Raw genomic sequence first — 21,112 nt, forward strand, 5'->3', positions numbered from 1 at the left:
TTTACATTATGGTTCACTCTTGGTGTCGTACCTTGAATGGGTTTGGACAAATGTATGATATGTAGCCATCATTGTGGTATCATATAGAGTTTATCATATAGAGTATTCTTACTGCCCTAGAAATCTTCTATTCATCCCTCCCCTATCACACTCAGGCCCTAGCAAGCACTGATCTTTTTACTGTGTCCATAGTTTTCCCTTTTCCAGAATGTCATATAGTTGGAATTATAGAAGACAAAGCCTTTTCACATTGACGTTTTTCACTTAGTAATATGCATTTAAGTTTCCTCCCTGTCATTTCATGACTTGAGAGCTCATTTTTCTTCAGTGCTGAATAATATTCCATTATCTGATGTATCACAGTTTGTTTATCCATTACCTACTGCAGGACATCTTGGTTGCTTCCAAGTTTTGGTGATAAAATAGGAATATAAAATTTTTGTGGATAAACCTGATTCATATAAAATTATGAGTAAAGCTGTTATAAACATCCATGTGCAGGTTTTTCTGGGGACGTAACTTTAAATTCCTTTGGGTAAATATCAAGGAGTACAATTGCTGGGTCATATGGTAAGAGTATCTTTAGTTTTCTAAGAAACTTCCAGACTGTCTTCCAAAGTGGCTATACCCTTTTGCATTTCAGTCAGCAGTAATTGTGAGTTCCTGCTGTTCCACATCCTTGCCATTATTTGGTGTTGTCAGTATTCCTGATTTTGGTTATTATAGTAGGTGCGTAGTACTATCTCATTATTCTTATTTTGATTTGTATTTCTCTGATTATATATAATGTGGAACATCGTTGCTTATTTGCTATCTGTGTATCTTCTTTGATGAGGTGTCTGTTAACTTCTTTGGTCCATTTTTCAACCAGATTGTCTTCTTATTATTGAGCTTTAAGTATTCTTTGAGAGCTCTACCCACCACCAGTACCTACCATCAGGAAACTTGCACAAGCCTCTTAGGTAGCCTCATTCACCAGAGGGCAGACAGCAGAAGCAAGAAGAACTAAAGTCCTGCAGCCTGTGGAACAAAAACCACATTCACAGAAAGATAGACAAAATGAAAAGTCAGAGGGCTATGTACCAGATAAAGAAACAAGATAAAACCCCAGAAAAATAACTAAATGAAATAGAAATAGGCAATGTTCCAGAAAAAGAATTCAGAATAACGATAGTGAAGATGATCCAAGACCTCGGAAAAAGAATGGAGGCAAAGGTCGAGAAGATGCAAGAAATGTTTAACAAAGACCTAGAGGAAGTAAAGAACAAACAAACAGAGATGAACAATACAATAACTGATATGAAAAATACACTAGAAGGAATCAATAGCAGAATAACTGAGGCAGAAGAATGGATAAGTGACCTGGAAGACAGAATGGTGGAATTCACTGATGCAGAACAGAATAAAGAAAAAAGAATGAGAAGAAATGAAGACAGCCTAAGAGACCTCTGGGACAACATTAAACACAACAATTCGCATTATAGGGATCCCAGAAGGGGAAGAGAGAAAGGTCCTGAGAAAATAAGAGATTATAGTCAAAAACTTCCCTAACATGGGAAAGGAAATAGCCACTCAAGTCCAGGAAGCGCAGAGAGTCCCAGGCACGATAAACCCAAGGAGAAAAATGTGGAGACACATAGTAATCAAATTGACAAAAATTAAAGACAAAGAAAAATTATTGAAATCAACAAGGGAAAAACGACAAATAACATACAAGGGAACTCCCATAAGGTTAACAGCTGATTTCTCAGCAGAATCTCTACAAGCCAGAAGGGAGTGGCATGATATACTTAAAGTGATGAAAGGGAAGAACCTACAACCAAGATTACTCTACCCAGCAAGGATCTCATTCAGATTCGACAAAGAAATCGAAAGCCTTACAGACAAGGAAAAGCTAAGAGAATTCAGCACTACCAAACCAGCTCTACAACAAATGCTAAAGGAACTTCTCTAAGTGGGAAACACGAGAGAAGAAAAGGACCTACAAAAACAAACCCAAAACAATTAAGAAAGTGGTAATAGGAACATACATATCGATAATTACCTTAAACGTGAATGGATTAAATGCTCCAACCAAAACACACAGGCTTGCTGAATGGATACAAAAACAAGACCCATATATATGCTGTCTACAAGAGACCCACTTCAGACCTAGGACACATACAGACTGAAAGTGAGGCGATGGAAAAAGATATTCCATGCAAATGGAACACAAAAGAAAGCTGGAGTAGCAATACTCATATCAGATAAAATAGATTTTAAAATAAAGAATGTTACAAGAGGCAAGGAACGGCTCTACATAATGATCAAGGGATCAATCCAAGAAGAAGATATAACAATTATAAATATATATGCACTCAACATAGGACCACCTCAATACATCAGGCAACGCTTAACAGCTCTAAAAGAGGAAATCAACAGTAACACAATAATAGTGGGGGACTTTAACACCTCACTTACACCAATGGACAGATCATCCAAACAGAAAATTAATAAGGAAACACAAGCTTTAAATGACACAATAGACCAGATGGATTTATTTGATATTTATAGGATATTCCATCCAAAACCAGCATATTGCACTTTCTTCTCAAGTGTGCACGGAACATTCTCCAGGTTAGATCATATCTTGGATCGCAGATCAAGCCTCAGTAAATTTAAGAAAATTGAAATCATATCAAGCATCTTTTCTGACCTCAGCGCTATGATATTAGAAATCAATTACAGGGAAAAAAAGGAAAAAACACAAACACATGGAGGCTAAAGAATACGTTACTAAATAACCAAGAGATCACTGAAGAAACGAAAGAGGAAGTCAAAAAATACCTAGAGACAAATTACAATGAAAACATGATGATCCAAAACCTATGGGATGCAGCAAAAGGAGTTCTAACAGGGAAGTTTATAGCAATACAAGCCTACCTCAAGAAACAAGCAAAATCTCAAATAAACAATCAAATCTTCCACCTAAAGGAACTAGAGAAAGAGGAACAAACAAAACCCAAAGTTAACAGAAGTAAAGAAATCATAAAGATCAGAGCAGAAATAAATGAAATAGAAACAATAAAATTAGCAAAGATCAATAAAACTAAAAGCTGATTCTTTGAGAAGATGAAACAAAATTGATAAACCATTAGCCAGACTCATCAAGAAAAAGAGGGAGAGGACTCAAATCAATAAAATTAGAAATGAAAAAGGAGAAGTTAAAACAGACACCGCAGAAATCCAAACCTTCCTAAGAGACTACTAAGAGCAACTCAATGCCAATGAAATGGACAACCTAGAAGAAATGGACAAATTCTTAGAAAGGTATAACCTTCCAAGACTGAACCAGGAAAAACAGAAAATATGAACAGACCAATCACAAGTAATGAAATTGAAACTGGGATTAAAAATCTTCCAACAAACAAAAGTCTAGGACCAGATGGCTTCACAGGAGAATTCTATCAACCATTTAGAGAAGAGCTAACACCCATCCTTCTCAAACTCTTCCAAAAAATTGCAGAGGAAGGAACACTCCCAAACTCATTCTATGAGGCCACCATCACCCTGATACCAAAAAGCAGACAAAGATCCTAGAAAAAAAGAAAATTACAGACCAATATCACTGATGAATGTAGATGCAAAAATCCTCAACAAAATACTAACACACACAATCCAACAACACATTAAAAGGATCATACACCATCATCAAGTAGGATTTATCCCAGAGATGCAAGGATTCTTCAATATAGGCAAATCAATCAGTGTGATACACCATATTAACAAATTAAAGAATAAAAACCATACGATCATCTCAGTAGATGCAGAAAAAGCTTTTGACAAAATTCAACACCCATTTATGCTAAGAACTCTCTAGAAAGTGGGCACAGAGGGATCTTACTTCAACATAATAAAGGCCATATATGACAAACCCACAGCAAACATCATTCTCAATGGTGAAAAACTGAAAGCATTTCCTCTAAGATCAGGAAGAAGACAAGGATGTCCACTCTCACCACTATTATTCAACATAGTTTTGGAAGTCCTAGCCATGGCAGAGAAGAAAAAGAAATAAAAGGAATACAAATTAGAGAAGAAGAAGTAAAACTGTCACTGTTTGCAGATGACATGATACTGTACATAGAGAATTCTAAAGATGCCACCAGAAAACTACTAGAGCTAATCAATTAATTTGGTAAAGTTGCAGTATACAAAATTAATGCACAGAAGTCTCTTGTATTCCTATACACTCATGATGAAAAATCTGAAAGAGAAATTAAGGAAACACTCCCATTTACCACTGCAACAAAAAGAATAAAATACCTAGGAATAAACCTACCTAGGGAGAAAAAAGACCTGTATGCAGAAAAGTATAAGACACTGATGAAAGAAATTAAAGATGATTCAAAGAGTTGGAGAGATATACCATGTTCTTGGACTGGAAGACTCAAAACTGTGAAAATGACTATACTACCCAAAGCAATCTACAGATTCAATGCAATCCCCATCAAATTAACAATGGCATTTTTTACAGAACTAGAACAAAAAATATTAAAATTTGTATGGAGACACAAAAGACCCAGAATAGCCAAAGCAGTCTTGAGGGAAAAAAACAGAGCTGGAGGAATCAGACTCCCTGACTTTAGACTATACTACAAAGCTACGGTAATCAAGACAATATGGTACTGGCACAAAAACAGAAATATAGGTCAATGGAACAGGATAGAAAGCCCAGAGATAAACCTACGCACCTATGGTCAACTAATCTATGACAAGGGAGGCAAGGATATACAGTGGAGAAAAGACAGTCTCTTCAATAAGTGGTGCCAGGAAAACTGGACAGGTACATGTAAAAGAATGAAATTAGAACACTCCCTAACACCATACACAAAAATAAACTCAAAATGGATTAGAGAGGTAAATGTAAGACCGAGCACTATAAAACTCTTAGAGGAAAAAGTAGGAAGAACTCTCTTTGACATAAATCACAGCAAGATCTTTTTTGATCCACCTCCTAGAGTAATGGAAATAAAAACAAAAATAAACAAATGGGACCTAATGAAACTTAAAAGCTTTTGCACAGCGAAGGAAACCAGAAAGAAGACGAGAAGACAACCCTCAGAATGGGAGAAGGTATTTGCAAATGAATCATCAGACAAAGGATTAATCTCCAAAATATATAAACAGCTCATGCAACTCAGTATTAAAAAAACAGACAACCCAATCCAAAAATGGGCAGAAGACCTAAATAGACATTTCTCCAAAGAAGACATACAGATGGCCAAGAAGCACATGAAAAGTTGCTCAACATCACTAATCATTAGAGAAATGCAAATCAAAACTACAATGAGGTATCACCTCACACCAGTTAGGATGGCCATCATCAGAAAATCTACAAACAACAAATGCTGGACAGGGTGTGGAGAAAAGGGAACCCTTTTGCACTATTGGTGGGAATATAAATTGATACAGCCACTTTGGAGGTTCCTTAAAAAACTTAAAATAGAATTACCATATGACCCAGCAATCCCACCACTGGGCATATACCCAGAGAAAACCATAATTCAAAATGACACATGCACCCCAATGTTCATTGCAGCACTATTTACAATAGCCAGGTCATGGAAGCAACCTAAATGCCCATCAACAGGCGAATGAATAAAGAAATGTGGTACATATATACAATGGAATATTACTCAGCCATTAAAAGGAACGAAATTGGGTCATTTGTAGAGAGAAGTGGATGGACCTAGAGTCTGTCATACAGAGTGAAGTAAGTCAGAAAGAGAAAAACAAATATCGTATATTAACATATATATGTGGAACCTAGAAAAATGGTACAGATGAACCGTTTTGCAGGGCAGATGTAGTGACACAGATGTAGTTAAGTAACTTATGGACACCAAAGGGGGAAAGTGGCGGGGGGTGCGGTTGGTGGTGGGATAAATTGGGAGATTGGGATTGACATGTATACACTGATGTGTATAAAATGGGTAACTAATAAGAAACTGCTGTATAAGAAAATAAATTTAAAAAAATTTTTTCTTGAACTTTTTGGATAATAGTCCTTTATGAGTTTTATGTTTTGCAAATATTTTCTCCCACTCTGTGGCTTGTCTTCTAATTCTCTTGGCATTGTCTTTTGTAGAGCAGAAGTTTAAAAATTTTTTTGGCCCCGGCATGTGGGATCTTAGTTCCACGACCAGGGATGAAACCTGTGCCCTCTGCAGTGGAAGCGTGGTGTCTTAACCACTGGACTGCCAGGAAAGTCCCAGGAGTTTATAATTTTAATCAAATCCAGTTTATCAATTATTTTTTTCATAAATTGTGCCTTTGTGTTGTATCTAAAAAGGTCATGTAAGTTTTCTTTGATTTATCTTTTTGGAGTTTTATAGTATTGCATTTTAAATTTAGGTCTGTGATCCACTTTGTACTAGCTTTTGCGAAGGGTGTAAGGCCTGTCTGAATTAATTTTTCCATGTGGATATTCATTTATTCCAGCACCATTTGTTGAAGACAATGTCTTTGCTCCATTAGTTTGCCTTTGCTCCTTTGTCAGCGATTCAGTAGACTATATTTATGGAGGTCTGTGTCTGCACTCTTTATTCTGTTCCATTGTTCTCTTCCATTGATCTGTTTGTCTATTCTTTTGCCAGTAGCACAGCGTCTTGCTTACTGTAGCTTTACAGTAAGTCTTGAGTCAGGGAATATCAACCCAGTATTATGTTGGCTATTCTGGGTTTTCTGCCCCTCCATTTAAACTTTAGAATCAGTTTGTCAATATCCATTAAATAACTTGATGGGATTTTGATTGTGATTGCATTGAATCTATTAGATCAGTTTAGGATGAACTGACATCTTGACAGATTGAATCTTCCTACCCTTATATGTGGAATATTTCTTCATTTATTTAGTTCTTTATTTATTATCAGAGTTTTACAGATTTCCTCATATAGATCTTGTATTTATTTTGTTAGATTTATACGTAAGTATCACTTTCTTGGGGTGCTAATGTAAATGGTATTGTATTTTTAATTTTAGATTATACTTGTCCATTGTTGGTATATGAGAAAGTAATTCACTATTACATGTTAACCTCATATCCTACAACTTTGCTGTATTGGCTTATTAGTTTCAGGAATTTTTTTCTAGATAATTTACATAGTTGATCATGTCATCTGTGAACAAAGACAGTTTTATGTCTTCTTTACCAATCTGTATGCTTTTTGTTTTCTTGGCTTACTGCATTTAAGGACTTCCAGTGTGATGTTGAAATGGAGGGGTGAAAGGGAAATCTTTGTTTTGTACCTAATCTTAGTGGGAAAACATTGAGTTTCTCACTATTAAGTATGGTGTTAGTTGTAAGTTTTTCAAAGATATTCTTCATCAAATTGAGGTAGTTCTTCTTTGTTCTAGTTTACTGTGAGTTCTTATGGTGAAAGGGTGTTGGATTTTGTTACATGCATCTACTTATATGATTGTGATTTTTCATTCAGATCTGATTTTTAAACCTGGTTTTAAATATATAATCTCTCGGGCAAGTTACTTGTACTTGCCAACCTTAGTTTCCTGATAGGAACCATGTACATATGGGAACTTATAAGAAACAGTGAGCAGAAATAGGTTGTCTGCCTCATAGGTTGTGAGAATTATTTATGATAATGCATATCAAGTGTTTTCCTTAATGCCTGTCTGTAATAAACACTTCATAAATTGTGATTGTCAACTGGCATTGGCAAAATAGTAGAGGGATAGTAAACATAATAACAATAGAAAATAAGCCTTTGAAAAATAATGATGTTAGTTCAGCTGATGAGATTGGTTAATAAGGTAAAATGATGGGAATTTGACTGTAGATTGTGAGATAATTTGTCCCATGGACTGTATAGATAATATTTAGTACTTAAAATCACATTTTATTATTCTTAGATAATTTAAGATGAACAGTCATCTTTTTATAATGATTTCTGTCTTTTTGGAACAGATTCAAGATTTCTGGAAACTTACCACTGGTTTCTTTACGAATCTCAGATAAAAAACTGCAAGGGATATTGGAATTGATTGAAAGCATCCCAAAACCCCCACCTGCAACTGAAGTAAATGTCCCTGTCAAACCATTTCAGGTAATGTATTTTCAAAATTAATGAAAGCACGAATTAAAAAAGAAAATTCCACAAAGAGTATTTGTAACAGCCACAGAAATTTTGGGTAAAACAATTGAATTCATTGTGAATAGACTTTTAAATTACATACTGAAAGACAGAATGATGAAATAGTAAAAGGTGCAAATAGTAAACAAAAGAATGAAATAATAAGTCTACCTTTCTTCACTTTTCCAGTCCCTCTCCTCAATGGTTAACTACTGCTTCTCTAGTTTTTTGAAAATGTTTATAGCATATACTAATACACACACATAGAAACATGCATGTCTCTGTGTGTATATGTATGTCTGTTTATATTCTTATGTTCCTAAAATTTTCATAAATAGGATCATTATACTTACGGTTTTGAATCGGTATTTTTTTCACCATTATTATCATATATGTTATGTACCTTAGAGCTATTTACCTATTAAGCACATACGGATCTGCCTTTTTCTTTTTTATGGTGATACAGTATTGAATTGTGGGAGTGTACCATCCTTTGCCTGATGTAATGGCATCTTCTTCTGATCAGTGTTCATATTGTTATGACTGTTTTTAGTTATAAAAAAAACACTGCTTTGAACTTCCTCGTTACATGTATTTGAGTATATTTTTATCCATTGCATATATTTCTGGTAGTGGTATTGTTGAGTAAAATATGTGAATTTAATTTTTTTCAAAATTTTTTTATTGGAGTATAATTGCTTTACAATGTTTTGTTAGTTTCTGCTGTACAATGAAGTGAATCAGCTATGTGTATACATCTATCCCCTCCCTCTTGGACCTCCCTTCCACCCCCACCCCCATCACACCTATCTAGGTCGCTGAGCTTCTGTGCTTTATAGCATGTTCTCACTATCTGTTTTACGCATGGTAGTGTATATATGTCATTCCTAATCTCGCAATTCATTCTACCCTCTCCTTCCCCCATTGTGTCCCCATGTCCATTCCCTACATGTGCATCTCTATTCCTGCCCTGCAAATAGGTTCATCTGTACCATTTTTCAAGAGTCCATATATATGCGTTAATATATTGTATTTGGTTTTTTCTTTCTGGCTTATTTCACTGTGTATAAGACTCTAGGTCCATCCACATCTCTACAGATGGGAACTCTCCTTCACTGTCAGTGGGAATGAAAATTGGTACAACCACTATGGAGAACACTATACAGGTTCCTTAAAAAACTAAAAATAGAACTACCATATGACTCAGCAATCCCACTACTGGGCATATACCCTGAGAAAACCATAATTCAAAGGGACACATGTACCCCAATGTTTATTGCAGCACTGTTTACAGAGCCAGGACCTGGAAACAACCAAAATGTGCATTTTATATTTCAATGAACTTTGCCAAATTTCCTTTCTCAGTTGAGTACTAATATTTAGTCCCACCAACAGTAAATATTATTTCTCTGTTTCCCTATTCTCATTAGTCTTGAGTATTAACAAATGTTAAAACAATTCTATTAAATGAAAATTTTATCTTCTGGTTTTGGTTTACATTTCTTTATGAGTAAGATAGGACTTATTTTCCTAAATTTATTGGTTATTTGAATTTCTGCTTTTGAAAACTGCTGTTTATGTCTTTTGTTGGGTTATGGTTTTCCAATTAAGGAAATTATCATTGCTTGTTATTACAGATACTTTCCCCCCAATTTGTTTTTTTATTTGGTACATTTATTTTTGCCATGCTGAAGGTTTTACTTTTTGCATAGTCAAAATTACAAGATTTTTTCCTTCATGACTTCTGTGTTTTGTACCTCTAAAATATCCATTCATGTTTTTCTCTTTTTTAAATTCTGCTTTCTCTTTTCTTGTTTAACTTTTCTTTTGAAATAATTTTAACCTTATAGAAATGTTGTAAAAATAGTGCAAAGAACATTTTTCCTCAAAGCATTTGAGAGTAAGTTGCTGACATGTTCTGCCACTACATTGAACACTTCAGTGTTTTACAATATTTTCTCATAGTCTGTTGTTGAGATTTTTATTTTCTTTTTAAAAAAGATATATATTTTTTCCTCTAGTCATCCATTTTATACACATCAGTGTGTACATGTCCATCCCAATCTTCCAGATCATCACACCACAACCCCCACCACCCCGCCACTTTACCCCCTTGGTGTCCATACGTTTGTTCTCTACATCTGTGTCTCAATTTCTGCTCTACAAACCGGTTCACCTGTACCATTATCTAGGTTCCATATATATGTGTTAATATACGATATTTGTTTTTCTCTTTCTAACTTACTTCACTCTGTATGACAGTCTCTAGATCCATCCACATCTCTACAAATGACCCAATTTCGTTCCTTTTTATGGCTAATATTCCATTGTATATATGTACCACATCTTCTTTATCCATTCGTCTGTCGATGGGCATTTAGGTTGCTTCCATGACCTGGCTATTGTAAATAGTGCTGCAATGAACATTGGGGTGCATGTGTCATTTTGAATTATGGTTTTCTCTGGGTATATGCCCAGTGGTGGGATTGCTGGGTCATATGGTAATTCTATTTTAAGTTTTTTAAGGAACCTCCAAAGTGGCTGTATCAATTTATATTCCCACCAATAGTGCAAAAGGGTTCCCTTTTCTCCACACCCTGTCCAGCATTTGTTGTTTGTAGATTTTCTGATGATGGCCATCCTAACTGGTGTGAGGTGATACCTCATTGTAGTTTTGATTTGCATTTCTCTAATGATTAGTGATGTTGAGCAACTTTTCATGTGCTTCTTGGCCATCTGTATGTCTTCTTTGGAGAAATGTCTATTTAGGTCTTCTGCCCATTTTTGGATTGGGTTGTCTGTTTTTTTAATACTGAGTTGCATGAGCTGTTTATATATTTTGGAGATTAATCCTTTGTCTGATGATTCATTTGCAAATACCTTCTCCCATTCTGAGGGTTGTCTTCTCGTCTTCTTTCTGGTTTCCTTCGCTGTGCAAAAGCTTTTAAGTTTCATTAGGTCCCATTTGTTTATTTTTGTTTTTATTTCCATTACTCTAGGAGGTGGATCAAAAAAGATCTTGCTGTGATTTATGTCAAAGAGAGTTCTTCCTACTTTTTCCTCTAAGAGTTTTATAGTGCCCGGTCTTACATTTACCTCTCTAATCCATTTTGAGTTTATTTTTGTGTATGGTGTTAGGGAGTGTTCTAATTTCATTCTTTTACATGTACCTGTCCAGTTTTCCTGGCACCACTTATTGAAGAGACTGTCTTTTCTCCACTGTATATCCTTGCCTCCCTTGTCATAGATTAGTTGACCATAGGTGCGTAGGTTTATCTCTGGGCTTTCTATCCTGTTCCATTGACCTATATTTCTGTTTTTGTGCCAGTACCATATTGTCTTGATTACCGTAGCTTTGTAGTATAGTCTAAAGTCAGGGAGTCTGATTCCTCCAGCTCTGTTTTTTTCCCTCAAGACTGCTTTGGCTATTCTGGGTCTTTTGTGTCTCCATACAAATTTTAATATTTTTTGTTCTAGTTCTGTAAAAAATGCCATTGTTAATTTGATGGGGATTGCATTGAATCTGTAGATTGCTTTGGGTAGTATAGTCATTTTCACAGTTTTGAGTCTTCCAGTCCAAGAACATGGTATATCTCTCCAACTCTTTGAATCATCTTTAATTTCTTTCATCAGTGTCTTATACTTTTCTGCATACAGGTCTTTTTTCTCCCTAGGTAGGTTTATTCCTAGGTATTTTATTCTTTTTGTTGCAGTGGTAAATGGGAGTGTTTCCTTAATTTCTCTTTCAGATTTTTCATCATGAGTGTATAGGAATACAAGAGACTTCTGTGCATTAATTTTGTATACTGCAACTTTACCAAATTAATTGATTAGCTCTAGTAGTTTTCTGGTGGCATCTTTAGAATTCTCTATGTACAGTATCATGTCATCTGCAAACAGTGACAGTTTTACTTCTTCTTCTCTAATTTGTATTCCTTTTATTTCTTTTTCTTCTCTGCCATGGCTAGGACTTCCAAAACTATGTTGAATAATAGTGGTGAGAGTGGACATCCTTGTCTTCTTCCTGATCTTAGAGGAAATGCTTTCAGTTTTTCACCATTGAGAATGATGTTTGCTGTGGGTTTGTCATATATGGCCTTTATTATGTTGAAGTAAGATCCCTCTGTGCCCACTTTCTAGAGAGTTCTTAGCATAAATGGGTGTTGAATTTTGTCAAAAGCTTTTTCTGCATCTACTGAGATGATCGTATGGTTTTTATTCTTTGTTAGTATGGTGTATCACATTGATTGATTTGCCTATATTGAAGAATCCTTGCATCTCTGGGATAAATCCTACTTGATGATGGTGTATGATCCTTTTAATGTGTTGTTGGATTCTGTGTGCTAGTATTTGGTTGAGATTTTTTGCATGTATATTCATCAGTGATATTGGCCTGTAGTTTTCTTTTTTTGTAGTATCTTTGTCTGGTTTTGGTATCAGGGTGATAGTGGCCTCACAGATTGGGTTTGGGAGTGTTCCTTCCTCTGTGGTTTTTTGGAAGAGTTTGAGAAGGATGGGTGTTAGCTCTTCTCTAAATGTTGGATAGAATTCACCTGTGAAGCCATCTGGTCCTGGACTTTTGTTTGTTGGAAGATTTTTAATCACAGTTTCAATTTCACTACTTGTGATTGGTCTGTTCATATTTTCTGTTTCTTTCTGGTTCAATCTTGGAAAGTTATACCTTTCTAAGAATTTGTCCATTTCTTCCAGGTTGTCCATTTTATTGGCATAGAGTTGCTTGTAGTAGTCTCTAAGGACGGTTTGTATTTCTATGGTGTCTGTTTTAACTTCTCCTTTTCATTTCTAATTTTATTGATTTGAGTCCTTTCCCTCTTTTTCTTGATGAGTCTGGCTAATGGTGTATCAATTTTGTTTATCTTCTCAAAGAATCAGCTTTTAGTTTTATTGATATTTGCTATTGTTTTCTTTGTTTCTTTTTCATTTATTTCTGCTCTGATATTTATGATTTCTTTCTTTCTGCTAACCTTGGGTTTTGTTTGTTCTTCTTTCTCTAGTTCCTTTAGGTGTAAGGTTAGATTGTTAATTTGAGATTTTTTCTTATTTCTTGAGGTGGGCTTGTATAGCTATAAACTTCCCTCTTAAAACTGCTATTGCTGCATCCCCTAAGTTTTGGATTGTCGGGTTTTCATTGTCATTTGTCTCTATGTATTTTTTGATTTCCTCTTTCATATCTTCAGTGATCTATTGGTTATTTAGTAATGTATTTTTTAGCCTCCTTGTGTTTGTGTTTTTTATGTTTTTTTCCCTGTAATTGATTTCTAATCTCATAGAGTTGTGGTCAGAAACGATGCTTGATATGATTTCAATTTTCTTAAATTTACTGAGGCTTGATTTGTGACCCAAGATGTGATCTATCCTGGAGAATGTTCTGTGCACACTTGAGAAGAAAGTGTAATCTGCTGTTTTTTGATGGAATATCCTATAAATATCAAATAAATCCATCTGGTCTATTGTGTCATTTAAAGCTTGTGTTTTCGTATTAATTCTGTTTGGATGACCTGTCCATTGTTGTAAGTGAGGTGTTAAAGTTCCCCACTGTTATTGTGTTACTGTTGATTTCCTCTTTTAGAGCTGTTAGGCGTTGCCTGATGTATTGAGGTGGTCCTATGTTGAGTGCATATATATTTATAATTGTTATATCTTCTTGGATTGATCCCTTGATCATTATGTAGTGCCTTTCCTTGTCTCTTGTAACATTCTTTATTTTAAAATCTATTTTATCTGATATGAGTATTGCTACTCCAGCTTTCTTTTGTGTTCCATTTGCATGGAATATCTTTTTCCATCGCCTCACTTTCAGTCTGTATGTGTCCTAGGTCTGAAGTGGGTCTCTTGTAGACAGCATATATATGGGTCTTGTTTTTGTATCCATTCAGCAAGCCTGTGTGTTTTTGTTGGAGCATTTAATCCATTCACGTTTAAGGTAATTATCGATATGTATGTTCCTATTACCACTTTCTTAATTGTTTTGGGTTTGTTTTTGTAGGTCCTTTTCTTCTCTCGTGTTTCCCACTTAGAGAAGTTCCTTTAGCATTTGTTGTAGAGCTGGTTTGGTGGTGCTGAATTCTCTTAGCTTTTTCCTTGTCTGTAAGGCTTTTGTATTTTTGTCGAATCTGAATGAGATCCTTGCTGGGTAGGGTAATCTTGGTTGTAGGTTCTTCCCTTTCATCACTTTAAGTATATCATGCCCCTCCCTTCTGGCTTGTAGAGATTCTACTGAGAAATCAGCTGTTAACCTTATGGGAGTTCCCTTGTATGTTATTTGTCATTTTTTCCTTGCTGCTTTCAGTAATTTTTCTTTGTCTTTATTTTTTGCCAATTTGATTGCCATGTGTCTCGGCATGTTTCTCCTTGGGTTTATCCTGCCTGGGACTCTCTGTAATTCCTGGACTTGGGTGGCTGTTTCCTTTCCCATGTTAGGGAAGTTTTTGACTATAATCTCCTCATATATTTTCTCGGGTCCTTTCTCTCTTCTCCTTGTGGGACCCTATAATGTGAATGTTGTTGCATTTAATGTTGTTCCAGAGGTCTCTTAGGCTGTCTTCATTTCTTTTCATTCTTTTTTCTTTATTCTGTTTTGCAGCAGTGAATTCCACCATTCTGTCTTCCAGGTCACTTATCCGTTCTTCTGCCTCAGTTATTCTGCTATTGATTCCTTCTAGTGTATTTTTCTTTTCAGTTATTGTATTGTTCATCTCTGTTTGTTTGTTCTCTACTTCCTCTAGGTCTTTGTTAAACATTTCTTTCATCTTCTTGATCTTTGCCTCCATTCTTTTTCCGAGGTCCTGGATTATCTTCACTATGAGTACTCTGAATTCTCTTTCTGCAAGATTGCCTATCTCTATTTCATTTAGTTGTTTTTCTGGGGCATTATCTTGTTCCTTCATCTGGTACATAGCCCTCTGCGTTTTCATCTTGTGTCTCTTTGTGTGAATGTGGTTTTTGTTCCGCAGGCTGCAGGATTGTAGTTCTTGCTTCTGCTGTGATTTTTATTTTCTTAACAGTCTCTTCGAAGAGCAGAGGTTTTAAGTTTTGACCAGTTTATCAGTATTTTCTCGTAGGGATGAAGCTTTTTAAGTCATATCTCTGAAATCTTTGCCAAACGCGAAGTCAGAAAGATTTTCTACTGTGTTTGATTCTAGAAATTTTGTAGTTTTAGGTTTTATATTAAGTTCTGTCAAACAGTTTGTTTTAATTTTTTTAAATGGTGTACCTGATGAGTGATCTTTGTATCTTTACATTTGTAATACTGTCTTTCTGTTTCACTTGTTGAAAAGACTTTCCTTCTCCGTTGAGTTGAGTCTGTTTCTGACTCTGTTCTTTTCCAAAGATTTTTGCGTCTCTTCCTTTGATCTGTGTCTATCCTTTCACTGATAGCATACTATTTTATTTCTATATACATGGTCAGTCTTTATTTAATCCTCGTCTTCAAGAGGTTAAGGAGAATTTCTGTGACAGTCTTGAGTCTGCTTCTCCCACCAGCTTTATGCTATGCTGAGAGCACCTCTAAGTCCTTTTGGGCTTACTGTATATTGCCTTTTATACTTTTATTTATTTATTTTTCTTCTTAAGCTTTCTTTACATTTTAGAAAAAGTACTGTGTAACTGTTTATTTCTCCCTTAGTTATCAGCAGTGCCTGAGAGGACTTTTCCTCTCTGGGCTTAATCTCTCCTATATATCAAGAGAGTCTCAGGCACATGATCTGTACTAGATCATGTTCCTTTTTAAAATCAAATGCATATATAAAAATACGCAGAGAATAACTATTAAATATGTCTCCTTATACTGAGTATCTATTATGTGCCAGGCCACACATTTGGCAAAGGATTTTTCTCTAATGGTATCTATTGTTTATATACTCTAGATTTTTGCATATTTTATCTTTAATCCTTATCACAATCCAGCAAGTTAGATGTTAGGGCCATTATTTTGCCCAGGAAGCAGACTCTTAAGGAGGTTAAATATTATGCCTAAGATCATGTAGCTTGTAAATAGCTTACTGAGCCAAATTTGAATTCAGGTTTCTTTTTTTTTTTTCCTCCCTTTTTAAAACAAATCTATCGCTGATGTTCTTCCTGCTTTTATCCTGCTGGTTTCTGTATAGATGACTGCCTCATCTGAAGGTGCTCTGCTTTCTCTTTTTTCCAAGTTTCCTAAGGAAGTTCAGTACAAAACAGTAGATCTTAAGTAAAAGTTTTGATTTAATTTGAATGGTTTTACAGGTCAGATGGGAAAAAATTTTTTAAACAAAGAATTGCCCCTACATGAATGCTTGTTTGGCTTGTCTCAAAAACAAAGTTTCAGGCACAAACTTTTAACCCCTGAATATCTTTTGAAGCTGGATGTTCTTTTTCACTTTCTGCAATAGATGTTTTAAAACAATTTTATTTCAGCTTTATTGAGGTATAATTCACAAATAAAATCGTAAAGCATTTAACATGTACACTGTGGTGATTTGATATATGTATACATTGTGAAAGGATTTCCCCTATCTAGTTAACAAACACATCCCAATACCTTACGTAGTTACCTTTTTTGTTTGTTTGTTTGTTTTGGTGTGAACATTTCACCATTTCATTTGACGAGCAAATTTCAATTACACGACATAATGTTGTCAACTGTAGTCACTATGTTTTACACTAGATCCTGAGACCTTATTTATCTTATAGCTGAAAGTTTGTACCCTTTTACCAACTTCTCCCTATATTCCCCACCATCCTCCAGCCTCTGGAAACCACGTTTCTACTCTCTGTTTCTATGAGTTTGACTTTCTTTGTCTTTTAGATTCCACATGTAAGTGATTCCATGCAGTATTTGTTTTTCTCAGTCCAGCTTATTTCGCTTAGCTTAGTGCTCTCAAGGTCCACCTATGTTGTCACAAATGGCAGGATTTCCTTCTTTACGATGGCTGAACGATATTCCATTGTATACCTATACCACATCATTATCCATTCATCTGTTTGATGGACACTTAAGTTGTTTCCACATCTTGGCTATTGTGAATAACGCTGTATTGTACATGGGAGTGCAGATATCTATTCAATATCCCGTTTTCATTTCTTTGGGATAAACTAGGGACGTGAGATTGCTGGTTCATATGGTAGTTTCTAGTTTTAATTATTTTGTGGAACCTCCATACTGTTTTCCATAGTGGCTGCACCAGTTTACACTCCCAGCAATGGTGCATAAGAGTTCCCTTCTTTCCACATCCTCGCCATTGCTTGTTATCTCTTATCTTTTTGGTGATAGCCATTTGATGATAGGTGTAAGGTGATACTTCCTTGTGGTTTTGATTTGCATTTCTCTGAAAACTAGTTAGTTGAGTTCCTTTTCATGTAATTGTTGGCCATCTGTATGTCTTCATTGGAAAAATATCTGTTCTGCCTGTTTTTAATTGGATGATTATTATCATTATTATTATTTTGCTGAGTTGTGTGAGTTCTTCGTGTATTTGGGATATTAACCCTTTATCACATATAGGATGTGCAAATATTTTCTCCCATTCTGTATGTTACCTCTTCATTTTTGGTTGATGGTTTCCTTTCCTGTGCAGAAGCTTTTTTTTTTTTTTTTTTTTTTTTTTTTTGTGGTACGTGGACCTCTCACTGTTGTGGCCTCTCCCGTTGCGGAGCACAGGCTCCGGACGCGCAGGCTCAGCAGCCATGGCTCACGGGCCCAGCTGCTCCGCAGCATGTGGGATCTTCCTGAACCGGGGCACAAACCTGTGTCCCCTGCATTGGCAGGCGGACTCTCAACCACTGCGCCACCAGGGAAGCCCTGTGCAGAAGCTTTTAATTAATTCATTAATTAATTTATTTATTTGTTTTTAAAATTTTTGTTGAAGTATAGTTGATTTACAATGTTGTGTTAATTTCTGCTGTACAGCAGAGTGGTTGAGTTATACATACATATATTCTTTTTCATATTCTTTTCTGTTATGGTTTACCACAGTATATTGCATACAGTTCCCAGTAGGACCTTGTTGTTTATCCATCCTATATATAATAGTTTGCGTCTGCTAATCCCAAACTCTCAATCTTTCCCTCCCCCACCCCCTCCCCCTTGGCAACCACAAATCTATTCTCTATATCTGTGAGTTTGATTTGTTTCATAGATATGTTCATTTGTGTCATATTTTAGATTCCACATATGTGATATCATATGATATTTGTCTTTCTCTGACTTAGTTTACTTGGTATGATCATTTCTTGGTCCATCCATATTGCTGCAAATGGCATTATTTCATTCTTTTTTATGGCTGAGTAATATTCCATTGTATATACATCCACATCTTCTTTATCCATTCATATGTCAATGGACATTTAAGTTGTTTTCATATCTTGGCTGTTGTAAACAGTGCTTTTGTGAACATAGGGGTGCCTGTATCTTCTCAAATTATAGTTTTGTCTGGGTATATGCCCAAGAGTGAGATTGCTGGATCATATGATAACTCTATTTTTAGTTTTTTGAGGAACCTTCATACTGTTTTCCATAGTGGCTGCACCAATTTGCATTCCCACCAACAGTGTAGGAGGGGAAGATTTTTAGCTCGATGTAGGCCTTTTTGTTCATTTTTGTTTTTATTGCCTTTGCTTTTGGTGTCAAATCAAAAAAATCATCTCCAAAACCTGTGTCATGGAGCTTACCACCTATGTTTTCTTCCAAGAGTTTTATAGTTTCAGGTCTTACATTCACATCTTTAATCCATTATGAGTTAATTTCTGTTTATGGTGTAAGGTAGTAGTCCATTTTCATTCTTCTGATATGGCTGTTCAGTTTTACCAGCACCATTTATTGAAGAGACTATCCTTTCCTCAATGTATATTCCTGGCTCCTTTGTCAAAAATTAAGTGATCGTAGGTGTGTGGGTTTATTTCTGGGCTCTCTATCTCGTTCCACTGACGTCTGTGTCTATTTTTATGCCAGTACCATACTATCTTGATTAGTATAGCTTTGTAACATAGTTAGAAATCAGAGAGCATGATGCCTCCAACTTTCTTCTTTCCCAAGTTTGCTTTGGCTGTTTGGGGTCTCTTGTGGTTCCATGCAAACTTTAGGAATGTTTTTTCTATTTCTGTGAAAAAGTCATTGGAATATTGGTGGGAATTGCATTGAATCTGCATGTTGCTTTGGGTAGTATGGACATTTTCATAGTATTAATTATTCCAATCCATGAGCACTGACTATCTTTCCGTGTATTTGTGTCCTCTTCAGTTTCTTTCATTAGTGTCCTATAGTTTTCAGTGTACAGGTCGTTCACTTCCTTGGTTAAGTTTATTTCTAGGTTTTTTTGGGTTTTTTGTTTGTTTGTTTTGTTTTGTTTTGCGATATGTGGGCCTGTCACTGTTGTGGCCTCTCCCGTTGTGGAGCACAGGCTCCAGGCGCGCAGGCCCAGTGTCCATGGCTCACGGGCCCAGCTGCTCTGCGGTATGTGGGATCTTCCCGGACCGGGGCACGAACCCATGTCCCCTGCATCGGCAGGCATACTCTCAACCACTGCGCCACCAGGGAAGCCCTATTTCTAGGTATTTTATTCTTTTTGATACAATTGTAAATGGTAAGTCTTTTGTAACCAGGTAGGACGTGACCTCCAATTTGTTTGCTTTTCTAAAATGGTTTTGACTAATTTTTTGCATTCTCTGTAACTTTATGAATCACCTCTTCAATTTTTATAAGAAAATTCTGTTGGGATTTTGATTGGGATTATATTATCAATTTGGGGAGAATTGACATTTTAACTATTGAATTTTTCAGTTCACTAACATGATGTATCTCTTCATTTATTTAGGTCTTTTAAAGCTTTTTATCTTTGTTTTGTAGTTTAAGCATACTTTTGCTACACATTTTCTGCTATTGTTATGGACTGACTTGTGTCCTCCCAAAGTCCATACGTTGAAAGCTTAATGACTGTATATGGAGATGGGGCCTTTAAAGAAGTGATTAACTTAATATGAGGCCGTTAGAATAGGCCCTTATCCAGTCTGACTGGCTTCTTTATAAATAGGAAATTTGGACACAGAAAAAGACACGAGGAATGCACACGCACAAAGGAGAGACCATGTGAGGGCAGAGCAAAAAGGTGGATATCTGCAAGCCTATGTGAGAGCCTCAGTCATGTCAGCACCTTTTATTTTGGACTTTTTAGCCTCTAGAACTGTGAGAAAATAAATTTCTGTTGTTTAAGCCTCCCAGTCAGTGGTCTTTTGTTATGGCAGCCCTAGCAAACCAATACAGATTTTGGTACCAGAAAGTGAGGAATTGCTGTAACATATTTAAATATGTGGTAGTGGTTTTAGAATTGGATAGTGGGTAGAGGCTGGAAGAATTTTGAGGCAAGGTGATCGTTGTTATAAAGTAGCAAAGAATTTGACTGAAATGCTTTCTAATATTTTGTGGCAAGTAGGTCTTATAAGTGATGAACATGGATATTTAATTGAGGAGATTTCTAAACAGAATGTTGAAGACACGGTCTTGTTTTTTCTAATTGCTAATAGTAAAATGGGAAAGGAGGGATACATTTTGAAGAAGAAATTGTTAAGCAAAAAGGAACCAGAACTTACAGATTTGGAAAGTGCTCAGCCTATGCATATTGCAAAAAATGAAAAAGTGTGTTAACGGAGAGAACAGCAGGGTGTTACTGGACAAGCATTTGATAAAAAGACTAAGGTTGTGACTCATAGATTCAATCCATCATCTCAGCAGAAGTCAGGAATAGAGATGGGATTTCTGATCTTTTACATTAAAAAATATAAAACTAAAATATAAATTTAAAAATGGAAAAACCTGACCTTTGGACCATAAAATGGTCTGTCTTGGTGAATATTCCACGTGCATTTGAAAAGAATGTATTTTGTTGTTGCTGGGTTAAGTGTTCTATAAATGTCACTTAGTATAATTAGACTGGTAATGTTGTTTCGGTCTTCTGTATCTTATTGATTTACTGTTTGTCAGTTAATGA

At 35.7% G+C, this 21,112-nt stretch overlaps 1 protein-coding gene across 1 annotated transcript in view; it reads left to right on the forward strand.

Moving 5' to 3' along the window:
- The window catches only part of VPS13A (vacuolar protein sorting 13 homolog A), a 265,502-nt gene that overhangs the window by 73,122 nt on the left and 171,268 nt on the right, over nt 1-21,112 (forward strand). Inside the window, 1 exon segment of the mRNA XM_079706494.1 lies at nt 7,967-8,105. Coding sequence (XP_079562620.1) covers nt 7,967-8,105 — 139 coding nt within the window.

This window comes from Hyperoodon ampullatus, assembly GCF_949752795.1.
Source record: "Hyperoodon ampullatus genome assembly, chromosome: 6".
In the NCBI taxonomy this organism is placed as follows: domain Eukaryota; kingdom Metazoa; phylum Chordata; class Mammalia; order Artiodactyla; family Ziphiidae; genus Hyperoodon; species Hyperoodon ampullatus.